We start from the raw sequence: 12,676 nt of genomic DNA on the forward strand, positions 1-12,676 counted from the left end.
GGGGTTGCAAAGAGTCCTGTAGTTTTTATTCCCATCCACATCTGCCATTTTGTTTTTTTTGTTACCACTACGCATCCGCCACATACAATTTATCCTTTTGCAAAGGCTGAAATATACTGTGTAATTTCATTAACCATCCACTCAAATTGCTTTGGAAGCCTAGTCTATATAATGTAGTCTGTAGAAAACTTTGGGCTGAAGTGTATATAACCCAGTGTTTACACTCATTTACACCACTACCAAGGTATTTGGTACGTGTAGACAGACCCGGGCTAGCCGTTTCCCCCTGATTCCTGTCTTTATGCTAAGCTAAGCTAAGCGCCTGCTGGGTCCAGCTTCATACCTAATAGACAAATATGAGAGTGGTATCAGACTTCTCATCTTGCCAAGAAAGCAAATAAACATGTCCCAAAATGTTGAACTATTCTTTTAATCTAATGCGACATAAAATCAAACAAAACAACAGAACCTCGTTAAAACTTTCATTTCTGTTAATAAACTTGCTTTTTCCTGGCTAGCTGCTGATGATTTCTGGCATCAGCAGCACACCCTGACAGGCCTTAAAGTTTCAGCCTAGCCCCTCAACTAATGAGCCATATAGACTCACTGAGAAAACAAAAGATTTCAACAGTATGCTAACACAAAAGCCTCATTCAAACAGTCAAGTTTTTTAGGAAAACAATCCTTATGGTCCGTAGAACAGCAATGCCTTCGGTGTCGGCATATACAATCTGTATTTTTGCTGATGTTGTACTGCAGCTTCCAGTAAAGAAAAGAACATTTGATTGAAAGTCTTAATAAGACACTTAATGAGCTTTTAATAATGGCACAACACAACAAAAACATAGCTTTGTGGATCTATGGCTGCTGATGTCACTTGGAAACTTGACTTTGAATTGAAAAGCTCCCCTGAGAGCATAATGGAATTTTTATTGGCTTTTTTCAACTAACGTCTTGGCAATCCAAAGCCTCACGAATATTGGATGTGAGTCATACGAAAGTTAAATTATGTGAATTGATAGCAGATGTATGATCAGAGACAGAAGGCTCAGTGCTTTCGAAACAACTCCTTTGTATATGTAGCGAATACAAAATAAATGTGGGTAGCTCCAGCGTGCTGGATGGAATCCATATTGTCTGGTATTTGCCAAAACTGAACCACTTCCTCTTTTTGTGTGCATTTGTCAGTGTCAGCAGTCAAGGGCCTCAGTGTCCATGGACACACAAACACTTACACATTACAGGCACACTTGTTTATTTCAATTTTGTTCAGTCTGTGTATGATTATAGGGTACTGAGTCAATATTTAGTTTTTGCAGGAAAAGCGAAACCCAGCCTGTTTACTTTTTCCTTGCTACTGTGTGTGCTGTATATGTAAGTGTGTGTGTGAGCGAGATGACATCTTGATTTGAATACTTTTTGGCATAAGTATTCTATCTAAGTTGATATCTTTTAAGGAGTATTGTTAAATGTGTTTAGCTGCATTGTCTGTAGAAAGGCAGTTCCTTGCTGGGTGCCCGGGTAGCCCAGTTGGTAGAGCGGGCGTCCATATATAGGGGTTTACTTCCTAAAGCAGCGGCCCGGGTTTGACTCCGACCTGTGGTCCTTTGCTTCATTGTATTGCCCCTTCTCTCCCCTTTCATGTCTTCTGCTGTCCTGTCAATGATAAAGGCTGAAATTGCCCAAAAAAAATCTTTAAAAAAGAAAGAAAGGCAGTTCCCCCCCCCCGCCAAGGAGTGACTTGTTACATCTAGCTGCTTCACTGTCTTGACTATTAATTTTTCTCAGACAGTAGCAGAACAATGCCAGATTAAAGTTATATAACAGAGGCTTGAAAGAACAGTGGTAGGCAGCATACAACAATATTTAGCAAAATGATGTTGTCATGGCTGCCTCTGCCAACTGATGTATTCTTCATTTAACATAAAACAATGTGTCAGGCCTTTGCAACACTGTTTTGTCCTTTTCTCTCGGTCTATCCATGACAGGTCAGTACCTGTTGTTTTCCGTTGTAGCCCTTCCTTGTCTGTCTGATATCCAGCCCAAGTGCAGACAGGCTCGGTTTACTTTACACTCTAATGAGTGTTATAGCGTTGCGTCTGTGGTTTGTCTGTGCAGCTAACAGCCTACTCAACAACCTCCCCTTCTCTGCAGCACATCTCTGTTTAGCTAGTGCAGGATGGAAAGAAAGATCACAAAGACAATAGATCATCAATTTATGTTTATGCAAAAAATTAATTAAAAGACACATATTAGGAAATAAAAGCAGGCAATAACAAACATGTTCTTTTTAGCCGTGCTAGCAGTGTGGCTCTGTCGGTCAGTCGGTCAATATAATCGGTCTCATCCTCGATCTTCCACTTTAGGTATTGCACCGTTGCTGAAGGAATTTCCTCTGGGAAATTCACTCATTTAGGTCATATATCCATTGCCTTGGCCTTCCTTTGTGTTGTCATTTTAAACTTGGGTCCATTTAAGATGACTATGGTTAACCATTCTCAGATCTCTGCAAGATAAATCCAGACAGTCTACTAACTTTGAAGATCCTCTGAGTTTTTCCTCTAGTGCCACGATGAGTATGCTGTTTTCAGTGAAATATCTCAACAACTCAGCATTAACGTAGAGAGAAGGTGGCACACCATCACAGAAAACAATGCAGTTAGAGCTTTGCAAATTTGTTAAAAAAATATTGCCAACACGTTTCAGTGTGTCATTTTGGTTTACGACCACATTCCATCAGTCTCACCTGTGGCTACTTTGTATTTAGTGCTAACTATCAATCATTAGCATGTTAACACGATAAAGTAAGAGGATAAATATGGGTATTTTAGCATTCTGATATTAGCATTTAGCTCAAAGCCTCGCTAAGTACAGACTCACAAAACATTTAGAACGGCTGTGGACTTTTAATCTAGTTTTGCTCTTTTTGGAGACACTTTTTCTTTCTTTATTAGATCGCAGACTGTAGCGAGTTGACAGCCAATGAGGCGAGACAGAGATGGGGAATGACATGCAACAGAGGTCCCCAGCTTTAACAGTAGCTTTATAAGCCAAAGATAAGAACTATATCCAGCCAGAGACTTCCACTATAAACACACAGTCCTGTCTGCCAGGTTGTGTACCTGAGAGAGGTTTTATAACTTCAGGCATCAGAATACACATTAGACCTACTATCCCACCTCTTTGTTTAACTCATTCGCATGGCTTTTCTCAGCACAGTGACAGTATACACTCAGAGGACCTATGTTTAAATTAAACATAAACTCTGTATCCCAGACCACCCTGACTGGATCTAACTGCTAATCCAAATACTGCCTCAACCTTCGTCCAGAAAGGACCCATATTTGTGCCTGAATGTTAGTGCATTCCCAATCCCGCCCCATTCAAATGCTCTTATTTTCGAGGTAACAGTCCAAGTTTCCTTGGTAAATCCACATCACAATACTGCAGTTCATATTTCCACATCCAAAATCTCAAATTCAAACTGACATCAGAGTGAGTCTCTGGCTACCCAAGCTTTTTTGTCTATTTGGAGAAACTGATGTAAGTCTATTAAATCCAAGTGTGATGGGAGAAAATATTACTGCAGTTTAGAGGGCAAAGGACTGAAATGTTTTGTGCAAAGTTATGTTACTAGGCAACATTAATGCTTGCCGTGCCCTGAGCTGGTCCAGTATCTGCTACTCTTAAGTTTACCTTTGATTTTGTTAAATGTCCATCTTTTCATGCAGAAGAGACTTCTATGTCCGTAATGATGCCTTATGCTTATTGTCTAAGCAAAAAGTAATATTCTTTTGCAAGCCTGTGTCCTGAAGTCTGATCTTCTTTCTTGTTTCGTTCATGGTGTTTCGAATACAGTAGAAGCCCTGATATTTTATATGTGTCTATGGAAGTGGGAAAAACGTCCTGTAAGATTAACTTGATTTATTCTATGGTGTGATGTTAGGACAATCGACCAGACCACCGATGCCGCTGTGCCTTATACTGTGTGGTGTGTTTGGATTAAGAGCATGTGGTTACTGTCACTGAAGACAGCCTTATCTGCGCTTTGACCACCAGACTCTTCATAAACCTTGAGTCTTCAGCTTAGACGACATGCGTGTATTAAGGTTTAGGAACAATAACCATTGTATGAATAGATTGAATCAAACAACCAAACTACAGGCCTCTTCATCCACATTAATGAATATGTAGTGAATCAAAGGATGCTTTCATATGTTTGCATTTGTATATGTCTGAATATTTTTGCATGAGGGACGTGTCATTCTTTCCATACAGTCCTGCAGTTATTATGTATCTTGGGCTGCTTTTACGCTGAGCTGGAATTATATAAGCCTTTGTCAACTGGATCAGAAATTGTTCACCAAAATGTCCTAAATAGACCCACACACGTCTATTCTGAAGTTACAAGAATACTCCTAAGGTTGGCAGGATAATTGTAATTTCCCCATTGGGGATCAATAAACAGATTAAAATTAAAAATGAAATTAAAAATACTTTAGGACCAATGGTCCATGCTGTTCAAGCAGTGTCTTCAATCTGCTCAAACATTGTGATTACTCAGGCAAATTGCCAGGGAAACCCTGAGTTAGATTAGATAGATTGGCATATTACCCACCATAAAATGGCGAAATCGATTTTAGTTTTTGTACATATTAAAACAAATGTGTTAATGAAGTGTTGGTGTTTTGGGTACCTCTTGGGGTGTTTTTTTTGTACCATATAGACAGAGCCAGGCTTGCTGTTTCTCCATATTTACAGTCATTGTGCTAAGCAAAGCTAATGGCTGCTAGCTGTAGCCTAATATTTTATAGATATGAGACATTGACCATTTCATAAATCCCCAACGCTAATAATTCCGCAACAGCAAAAAATATTGGGCCTGATCAAACTGTATTCATGCTACTAAACATAATGTAATTAGCGCTGATTAGAACTTATTTGCAGGAGGCGATGACGGAGCCTCCTGAGTTTAGGTTTTAAATCAATAGACAAAGAGAGAGAGACAAAGAGTCAGCTTTTTAACTGGGTAGTCACTTTCTTCCTTTCTGGTTTCTTGATGTCCTTGATCTAGTGAACAATGAATACTGTGTTTTGAGGTTGTGGTGGCATATCTGTCTCTGAGGAACTTTTTTCTCTTGAAGAGAAATGTGATCCGAGCTCGGAAAGGAGAGGTTACATTTTGAACAAAAACTAAAACTCTGTCTTAGTCTCTTTTTCTTCTCTAATAGCTAGATACAAGGCCACTATGGTAGCAAATGTCTTTGCAAATGTGTGTAGAGAGTTGTGCAACTTTATCTCAATCCTTGTATATGTAATCAGATTTCTAATGTTTCAAATAATCTCTAAAGGTGTACTAAGATTTGTGAATGTCCACAGGAATCTGCAAATGTGTCTGCGTAAACAGAATTGTAAATTTGAGACGTTTGAATAATTGTGTATTAGCCGATACAGTGTACAGATCTGATACCATTGTGTAAAATATATATATACACCGAACAAAATTATAAGCGCAACTCTTTTGATTTTTCCCTATTATTCATGAGCTGAACACATAGATCTAAGACTTTTTCTGTGTACACAAAAGCCTTAAATATATATGTACGTGTATATACTGTATATGTGTCTAAATTATGTAGTGTTGGATTTGTGCATTTTAGGCAGAATCAGAGGCATATCCGGTACTGGTATCGGAATTAATATCGGAACAACTCTAAAGTAAATGCGTAAATAAAATCTCCAATTCTATATTCAGATTTGCAACTGTATTCAGTTTTGCAAATGTGTAGACAAATCTGTAAATATATACAGTACGTATCTGTGCATTCAAACAGTTGGCCCCATTGCTACAACCTTCCTTTTATTACACACAGATGCCCCCATTACCCGTGGGAAATGTGTGGCTTTATTTTCTTCCCCTCTTTGAAAATAAATGGCTCTGTTATCTTACATTACCTGACCAGTGTCATATATCTCTGTACTGCAGGGATTAGTAGTCCTGGAGAGTTTCAATTCAATCCTTTTAACACAGATTTTTCTTCAGGTGTAATCAATTTACTACACCCACTGTCAATAGCAATTCTTTGTGATGGCAAAACCAGTGTCTCTCTGTCTGGAGTTTACTCTCTGTTCCAATCTATTTAACAGCCCCATCTGCTTTCCTGCGAAAACCCTTAGGTGAAATAATAACAACCAGATCATGAATCTTTTTGTAACATTATCCAGTTTTGCTCCCTGTTGCAATGTTAATTTGTTCCTTGAAACAAGCCAAAGGAATCTGGAAGCTTTGCTAATGGGAAACCAATACAAGAAAACAATTGTCTATGTGTTCATCCTCGCTTCATGCCACATTAGAAACGTTTGGCTTCAGCAAATATATAATACAAAACTTTTTTGACTACTCTTGGGGACTTTAGAGCAAGGATGACCCATGTTTGAACTTGTGGCTGTGATCTCTTTTGTGAGTTCAAAGTCAAAGCGTTTTCCGGCCGTGGTGTGTGGCTTCCTCCAGAAGGATGCACTCTCAGAACATGTGGTACCATCCTGAAACATCTCTGGTGTGATAACTGCGTGCAAATTTCCATTCCACTCCATTATTGACAGAATACCAGCTGATCCGAGTGGGTGGCTGATCTTCAATGTAGTAGCTACATTACCCACTATCAGCAACCATTCATCCAATGTTCCAAAAGCACATTCTGTTTACTAATCTGATATTATTTTAAAAAACTAACTGAGAAAACATTGGAGAACCCTTTTGCAATTGTGTAAACACATAATGTAATCTGAAAACCGCTGCCCTGGTTAAAAAACAACCACAATGCAACTGATCTCAGCTGGTGTTCTCTCTATTATGGAGTGCAATGGAAATTACTAAGTGAGCCCAAACCTTTGACCAGTAATGTATATGAAAATCAAATTTGATGGCAAATGATAGAATAGATGGGAGAGAGAGGATTACCCATGTATGGAAACTGTCTGTATGAGAATTTGTAGCGATTCATCTTTAATATATTGAGATATTTCCATTGATAAGTGGAAGCCTTGACCTGATTCATTCTGTGGGTACTGTGGAGATCTGCACCAATTCTCATGACAATCCATCCAATAGTCATTGATAGGTTTCAATAAAAAAAGAAATGAACCAGGTGATTTGATTTCCTCCTGTCTTGTTCTGTCCCAAACCAGAAAACAAAAATACTGCAGTGCTGTGTTGTTGACTTGATAAAAGTGACACTGCATATTCATGTGAAGACTATGCATGCAAGTGTTGGATTTGTGCTAGTTATTTTCTAGTTTTCAGCAAAAGCATACAAATTCCTCTCATGAAAAGAATGAAGACAAAATATCAGCATGTCTAAGATAGACTTCTGAGCCACAAAAAAAATATAAGAATGCAGGCAGAAAAACACTTGGCAGCTATTTAACATTGACTCTGTTTCCTCCCCCCCTCTCTGTTTTCCCTCTCTCCCTGCTTCTCTCTGGGCTTGGAAGCACTTGAATACAAAGTTCAGTCAATTGTTCTGGCATAGCAGCTTGTGTGTAATGACTTCTGACAGCAGTGGAGACAAGCTGAAGAGCATGTCTGTCTCTGCATGAGTATTTCCAAATATTCTCTCGGGAACCGCATTCCAATTCTGGAAACACTATTATATTCAAGTCGCCATGAACAACCGCATGTACAGGATGCCTATGTACTCATTTAAAATAAATGGACACTGGCCTCATATTACCCTCAGAACAATCTAAGACGTTTGGTATAAAAGTAAAGTAACTGAGTGATGTATTAGTGTCATTTAAGAGGTACAGTTTGGGGGAGAGCAGCTGCCTACTCCATCATACAGAGCCACTGGCTCGACTGAATTTGGCCGTTGTTCTCATCTGGCTGCCATCCAACACTGAGGGGATTTTAGTTCTGCTATGCATTATGAACTCCTTGAAAGCGAAATGCAACTGTGGTCAGGGTGTGTTCTTTAGTTTGTTGTAGAAAAGAAAGCTTTGTACAGGCCTTGTGCATCAGCGTGTGTCACTCTACAAAGGGCAAAAGTTAGAGGTACCCAAACCTTGCTCACAAGTTAAAAACAGGCTGAATAGTCACATCCTCAGCAGAGACACTGCACCTATATCCGTCTCTGTTAAGAGACGTTTTTGGCCTTAGCACCCTGAGCTGATGTCAGGCTCTTTGTAGTCGATGTAGACCCTTGAGCAATTCACCATTTGGGCTTTCTCTAACCTCCACTTTGATGTTGCTCTAAATTGAGTCTGCAGTCATCCTGTTGCTCTGGTATGCCAACTGGAGGAGGTGGAAGGGGGGAGTTTTGGGTTGTTTGGCTAAGAAACTCTTCTGCACTTGTCTTGACTCCTCTCTAATCTCTCTAATTGGAATCGGGGGGTCTGAGGGTCCCCTGAGAGCTGCCAGATCTTTGTGGGCATAGAGTGGTGATGTGCCGGGGTAGGAAGAACAGAGTTATCCAAAAGCCTGAGTGGTTTTGTTTTTGGACTTAAGGCCCCAACCGATCTGTTGGGTTTCCATTTCAAGTGGCTTCATGCTAGGTGTTTGTTTACATGGTGTGGCTGACGTTGTTATTCCTCTTCACCCTCTTTTTCTTGTTAAGTGTTATTGTTAGGAAATAGGAAATGGCTTTACCAAAAGGTAAAGTGCAGGGTCATTAGGATTTCACACCCCTGCTTACACTTACACAGAATAGGCAGTAAAAAAAAAAAACAGCCAAATGTTGGCTTTTTTTTTTTTTTTTTTACTTTTCTCACATGAAGGCATCTGGTACTTTCCCAGCTCCATATCAGCAAAACATAGTTCTCAAACCTCTAAGCTGTCATGGCTTTATTGGTGTGTGCAAATGTGTCTGTGCAGCGTTCACGTGTAGCTGTATCATAGCCACGCAGTCAAGGCTTTTCATGTTTCATGGTGTAAAGTGTAAGACAGGAGCTCTGCATGTGTTATAACAGCTGTCGCCTCTCTTTGCGGGGAAGCAACACAATCCCAGTGTTTTTCAAAGAAGCTGTGCCTCATTACATTCGGGTCTCAATGCAGGGGTGAGCAATTATTCAAGAATGAGACCACAGTGGTTGAACTATATATCATCTGAAATCCAAACTTTATAGTAGTGCAACACAAAGTAAGAGATTTATGGAAAGACTACGGAGAACAGCTATCTACTCTCGACTATTTTAAAGAAAAACTGTGGTGGAAAGTAACAAAGTAGTACTGTACTTAAGTACAGTTTTTAGTGCTTTACTTGAGTATTTCTATGTTCTGCTACTTTATTCTTCTGCTTCACTACAATTTAGAGGAATTATACTGTTTCTACTCTACACTATTCCTACATTGTTTGAAACCTCAAATTAACAATGACTTTGCTACAGATTAATAATATAAAATGAGATGAGACTTTATTGATCCATTGGGGTACCACATGCTACTGGCAGTATATATGTAAAGTCATTCAAATAAGGCACTCTGCTGCAACAATAAAGTGGTGTACAAAAGAATGCATCAATAATTATAATTCAATAAGCTGATATACAGTCATTCTGCATCATAACTACTTTTATTTTTTGTACAAATGTGTTTTTACTTAAGTACAATTTGAGATGTATTACTTTCACATGTGGAGTAATTCTATATGATGGTATACTTTTTTAAGCAAAATAGCTGAATAATTTCTTCATTACTGTGAAATATAACTCCATAGATATAAAGAAAATAACTCAAATGTATGATCTCATAAAAGACATTGGGTTAACAAATATCTGTATAATTTGAAATGGCAAGTCGTTTTTTTATCATAAGATACTTAAAAGAACCCTTTGCAGAAAGTTTTCTTTTAGTTTAAAAACGGAAGCTTGAGTCACTGCCCGCGTGTGACGACAGAATCCCAGCAGTCCGTCGGGCCAATCGGAGGGGGTCGTTGCACAAACCTAATCAGCCCATCACCACAGCCTTCATCACAAAGCTGCTGCAGCTCCAGAGGATGCGGCCTGGGATTGAAAGCGCATGAGTGACTTTAGGAACACGGATATATCGCGGTAGGGCAGGCTCCTTGGGAAGAGTTTGGAAGGGGAGTCCAAACAGTGCTGAACGTAGGCTACGCACGTGAAGTCTCCAAAACCTGGACTGGGACTGGCCAAAACTGGAACTTTTTTTTCTCTTATTTGAAATTTTTTAAGATCTTAAAATGATTGGCTTGTTGTGGTCATCCTGGTGCCTCGTTGACATCAAGTCCTCAACTGTGACATGATATGAAAACATCGAGAAGTTGGCTTGCCTCGTTTCGACGCAGCGCGATGAAACTACAGAAGCCCATATGAAGTCTAACTTTTTTAAGATCCATTCTTCCTGGAAATGGCAAGCCTTGCCATATTGATGGAGCGGACAGCGGTTTGGATGTGCATTGTGTTGATCCTAATCCTCGGTGTATGTGTCGGATCTCCTAACCACAGCCGTCGGCTGGTCTGTTGGAAAGCCATCCTGAAGTGCCACGGGGAGCCGGAGTGCCAATACGCGTATGATCAGTACCTTTATGCCTGCGCGTCTGTCATCACTGGGGACCGTAAGAAGTGCCCCAGCCACTGCATATCCTCTCTCATTCAGCTCAATCTAACCAGAAGTGGCCCGGCTCTGGAGGACTGCGACTGCGCCCTCGACCCGGTTTGCAGAAGCACCAAACAAGCCATCGAACCGTGCCTGCCGCGGACCAGCACCGTGGGCTGCACCGAGGCCCGGCGCCAGTGCGAGATGGACCAGTCGTGTAGCTCTGCCATGAAGGATTACTTATATCACTGCCGAAAACTTTTCGGAGGGGAGAGGTGCTCTGACGGGTGCCGCAGAGTGATCGCCAACATGCGCTCCATACCGAAAGCGCAACAGCTAGACACTTGTGTGTGTGACGGCACGGAGAGGAACATATGCGAGTATGTAAAGGTCAGCATGAAAACTTTCTGCTCTGATTCTAGTGATAGGTTCGCGGGAAGCGGCTTTTCAGACGCTGAGGACGACTCGGAAGACGATTACATCGACCCTGAGGATTATCAATATGTGGAAAACTCAAGTGACTCCCCACTTTGTCAGACTGTCCTAAATGTCCTGACCACCATTTTGGTTTTGACCAAATTTATCTGAAAAGCTGCTGCCATTGAGGACCTCTAGAAAGTCAGTGGTTTTGCTCTTTATGAATCAAAAAAATCAAGAATCTGTCTGGAAAAATGGCCATTTTTGTGTCGTCAAACTACCATTCGGGACGTTTAAATTCAACAATAATCGTTCTGCTACACATCTGCACAGGTTCACACACATTCTTTTTGTAATCACTCCTACATACACTTATATATTTCAGTAATACAATCTTAGTCATCTGATAATGCTGAAGGGAGCCCACTTTTTTGTATGTCAGCTTTTTAAAGATAGATTGTACAGTATATTGTATAAAACATATTTTTGTCCAAATATTTGTTTATAAGTGACAAGAGATTTGCACTGTAATGATAGGTGAGTCCCACTCTTTCACTGCGTTACGACCACAGAGGAAAATGTTTAGTCTAAGGGTGCCTAACAGTCTTAAACGGGGTTTATACCACCATGATGTGACCATATCGGAGACGTGCTGTTATAGCAGAGACATTTTCTTCACCAGCTTGTACACAGACTTTCTCCACAACCCCTTCATTAAAAACCAAAGTTGATGTAAGCCACTAAAATGGGCCTAAGATCCCAGGGCAGGAAACAAGAAGCCTGTACGACTGATACCCTTGACCTTGTCAACATGGATGTTTGTGTAAAGAATAAAGTGGTAAGCCTTGAAAACTGTTCAAACAGACAAGGTAAACCCCTCCTCTTGGGGATTTGCAGCACAAATGGAGCCAAGGGGCTGTTTGAGTCAGTTTGTTTATCCTCACCCTGTGCATTTGTCAGAAGTCTTTACAAAGACACACTGAGGGAAAAAAAGATGTCTGTTTTCGGGTGAGTGGATATATTAGGTGCCCATTAAGAACACACTCCTATGTACATGCACATTAAATAAAAGAAGATTTTTAAAACTATTCATTTGGAAGTGTGGCTCTGTCTTTAACTGTTGATATTGAGTCTTTTTTGATTTATTAAGTTTTAGGCTTCATGTTTTTATTGAAGGAGTGCAAAGCAATGTTGGGTCAATTAAAATACATTGCAATCATCATAGGCTTAGGGAAAAAATTTGAAAAAGTCAAAATGTGATCTTTTAGCCATGATTGCTACTTTTGCTTTCTTTTGAAGGTATTTCACACAATTATTTACCAGGGATTATTAAAAGTACAGGCAACACTTTTGCACTTAGAGGCGCTAAGCCCAATGGTTCCTCCTCAACCATAGGGCTTGGTGTTTACTAGATGCATTATTATGGTAATAAGTGTCACTATACTCATAATAGGGTTTAGGCCTTAAAATGTTTCTTTGTAAATCTACTACAAGTGACTTTTTTGCGTTACAGGTCAACAGTTTGAAAGTTCAGTATGTTCACCATAGTTATTTTTAATCTGTTCCAACATGCAAAACATTTCTTGACAGCGGTTGCGGGAAAAACTTTTTTGACATCACAAATGTGTTTTCAGTTTATTGGATTTTTTTTTAAGCGCCATGTCACAGACAATCTGATTTTAGAATTTCTACTTTTTGTGTATGATG

General features: G+C 39.9%; 1 protein-coding gene across 1 annotated transcript; it reads left to right on the forward strand.

The window, feature by feature from the left end:
• The first annotated feature begins 9,936 nt into the window (after nucleotides 1-9,936).
• gas1b (growth arrest-specific 1b) lies at nucleotides 9,937-12,055 on the forward strand. Its single transcript, XM_034896848.1, has one exon. The coding sequence runs from the start codon at nucleotides 10,364-10,366 to the stop codon at nucleotides 11,138-11,140; it is 777 nt and encodes a 258-aa protein (XP_034752739.1). The 5' UTR covers nucleotides 9,937-10,363; the 3' UTR covers nucleotides 11,141-12,055.
• Nucleotides 12,056-12,676: the final 621 nt, after the last annotated feature.

This window comes from Etheostoma cragini, chromosome 16, assembly GCF_013103735.1.
Source record: "Etheostoma cragini isolate CJK2018 chromosome 16, CSU_Ecrag_1.0, whole genome shotgun sequence".
Classification (NCBI taxonomy): Eukaryota; Metazoa; Chordata; class Actinopteri; order Perciformes; family Percidae; genus Etheostoma; species Etheostoma cragini.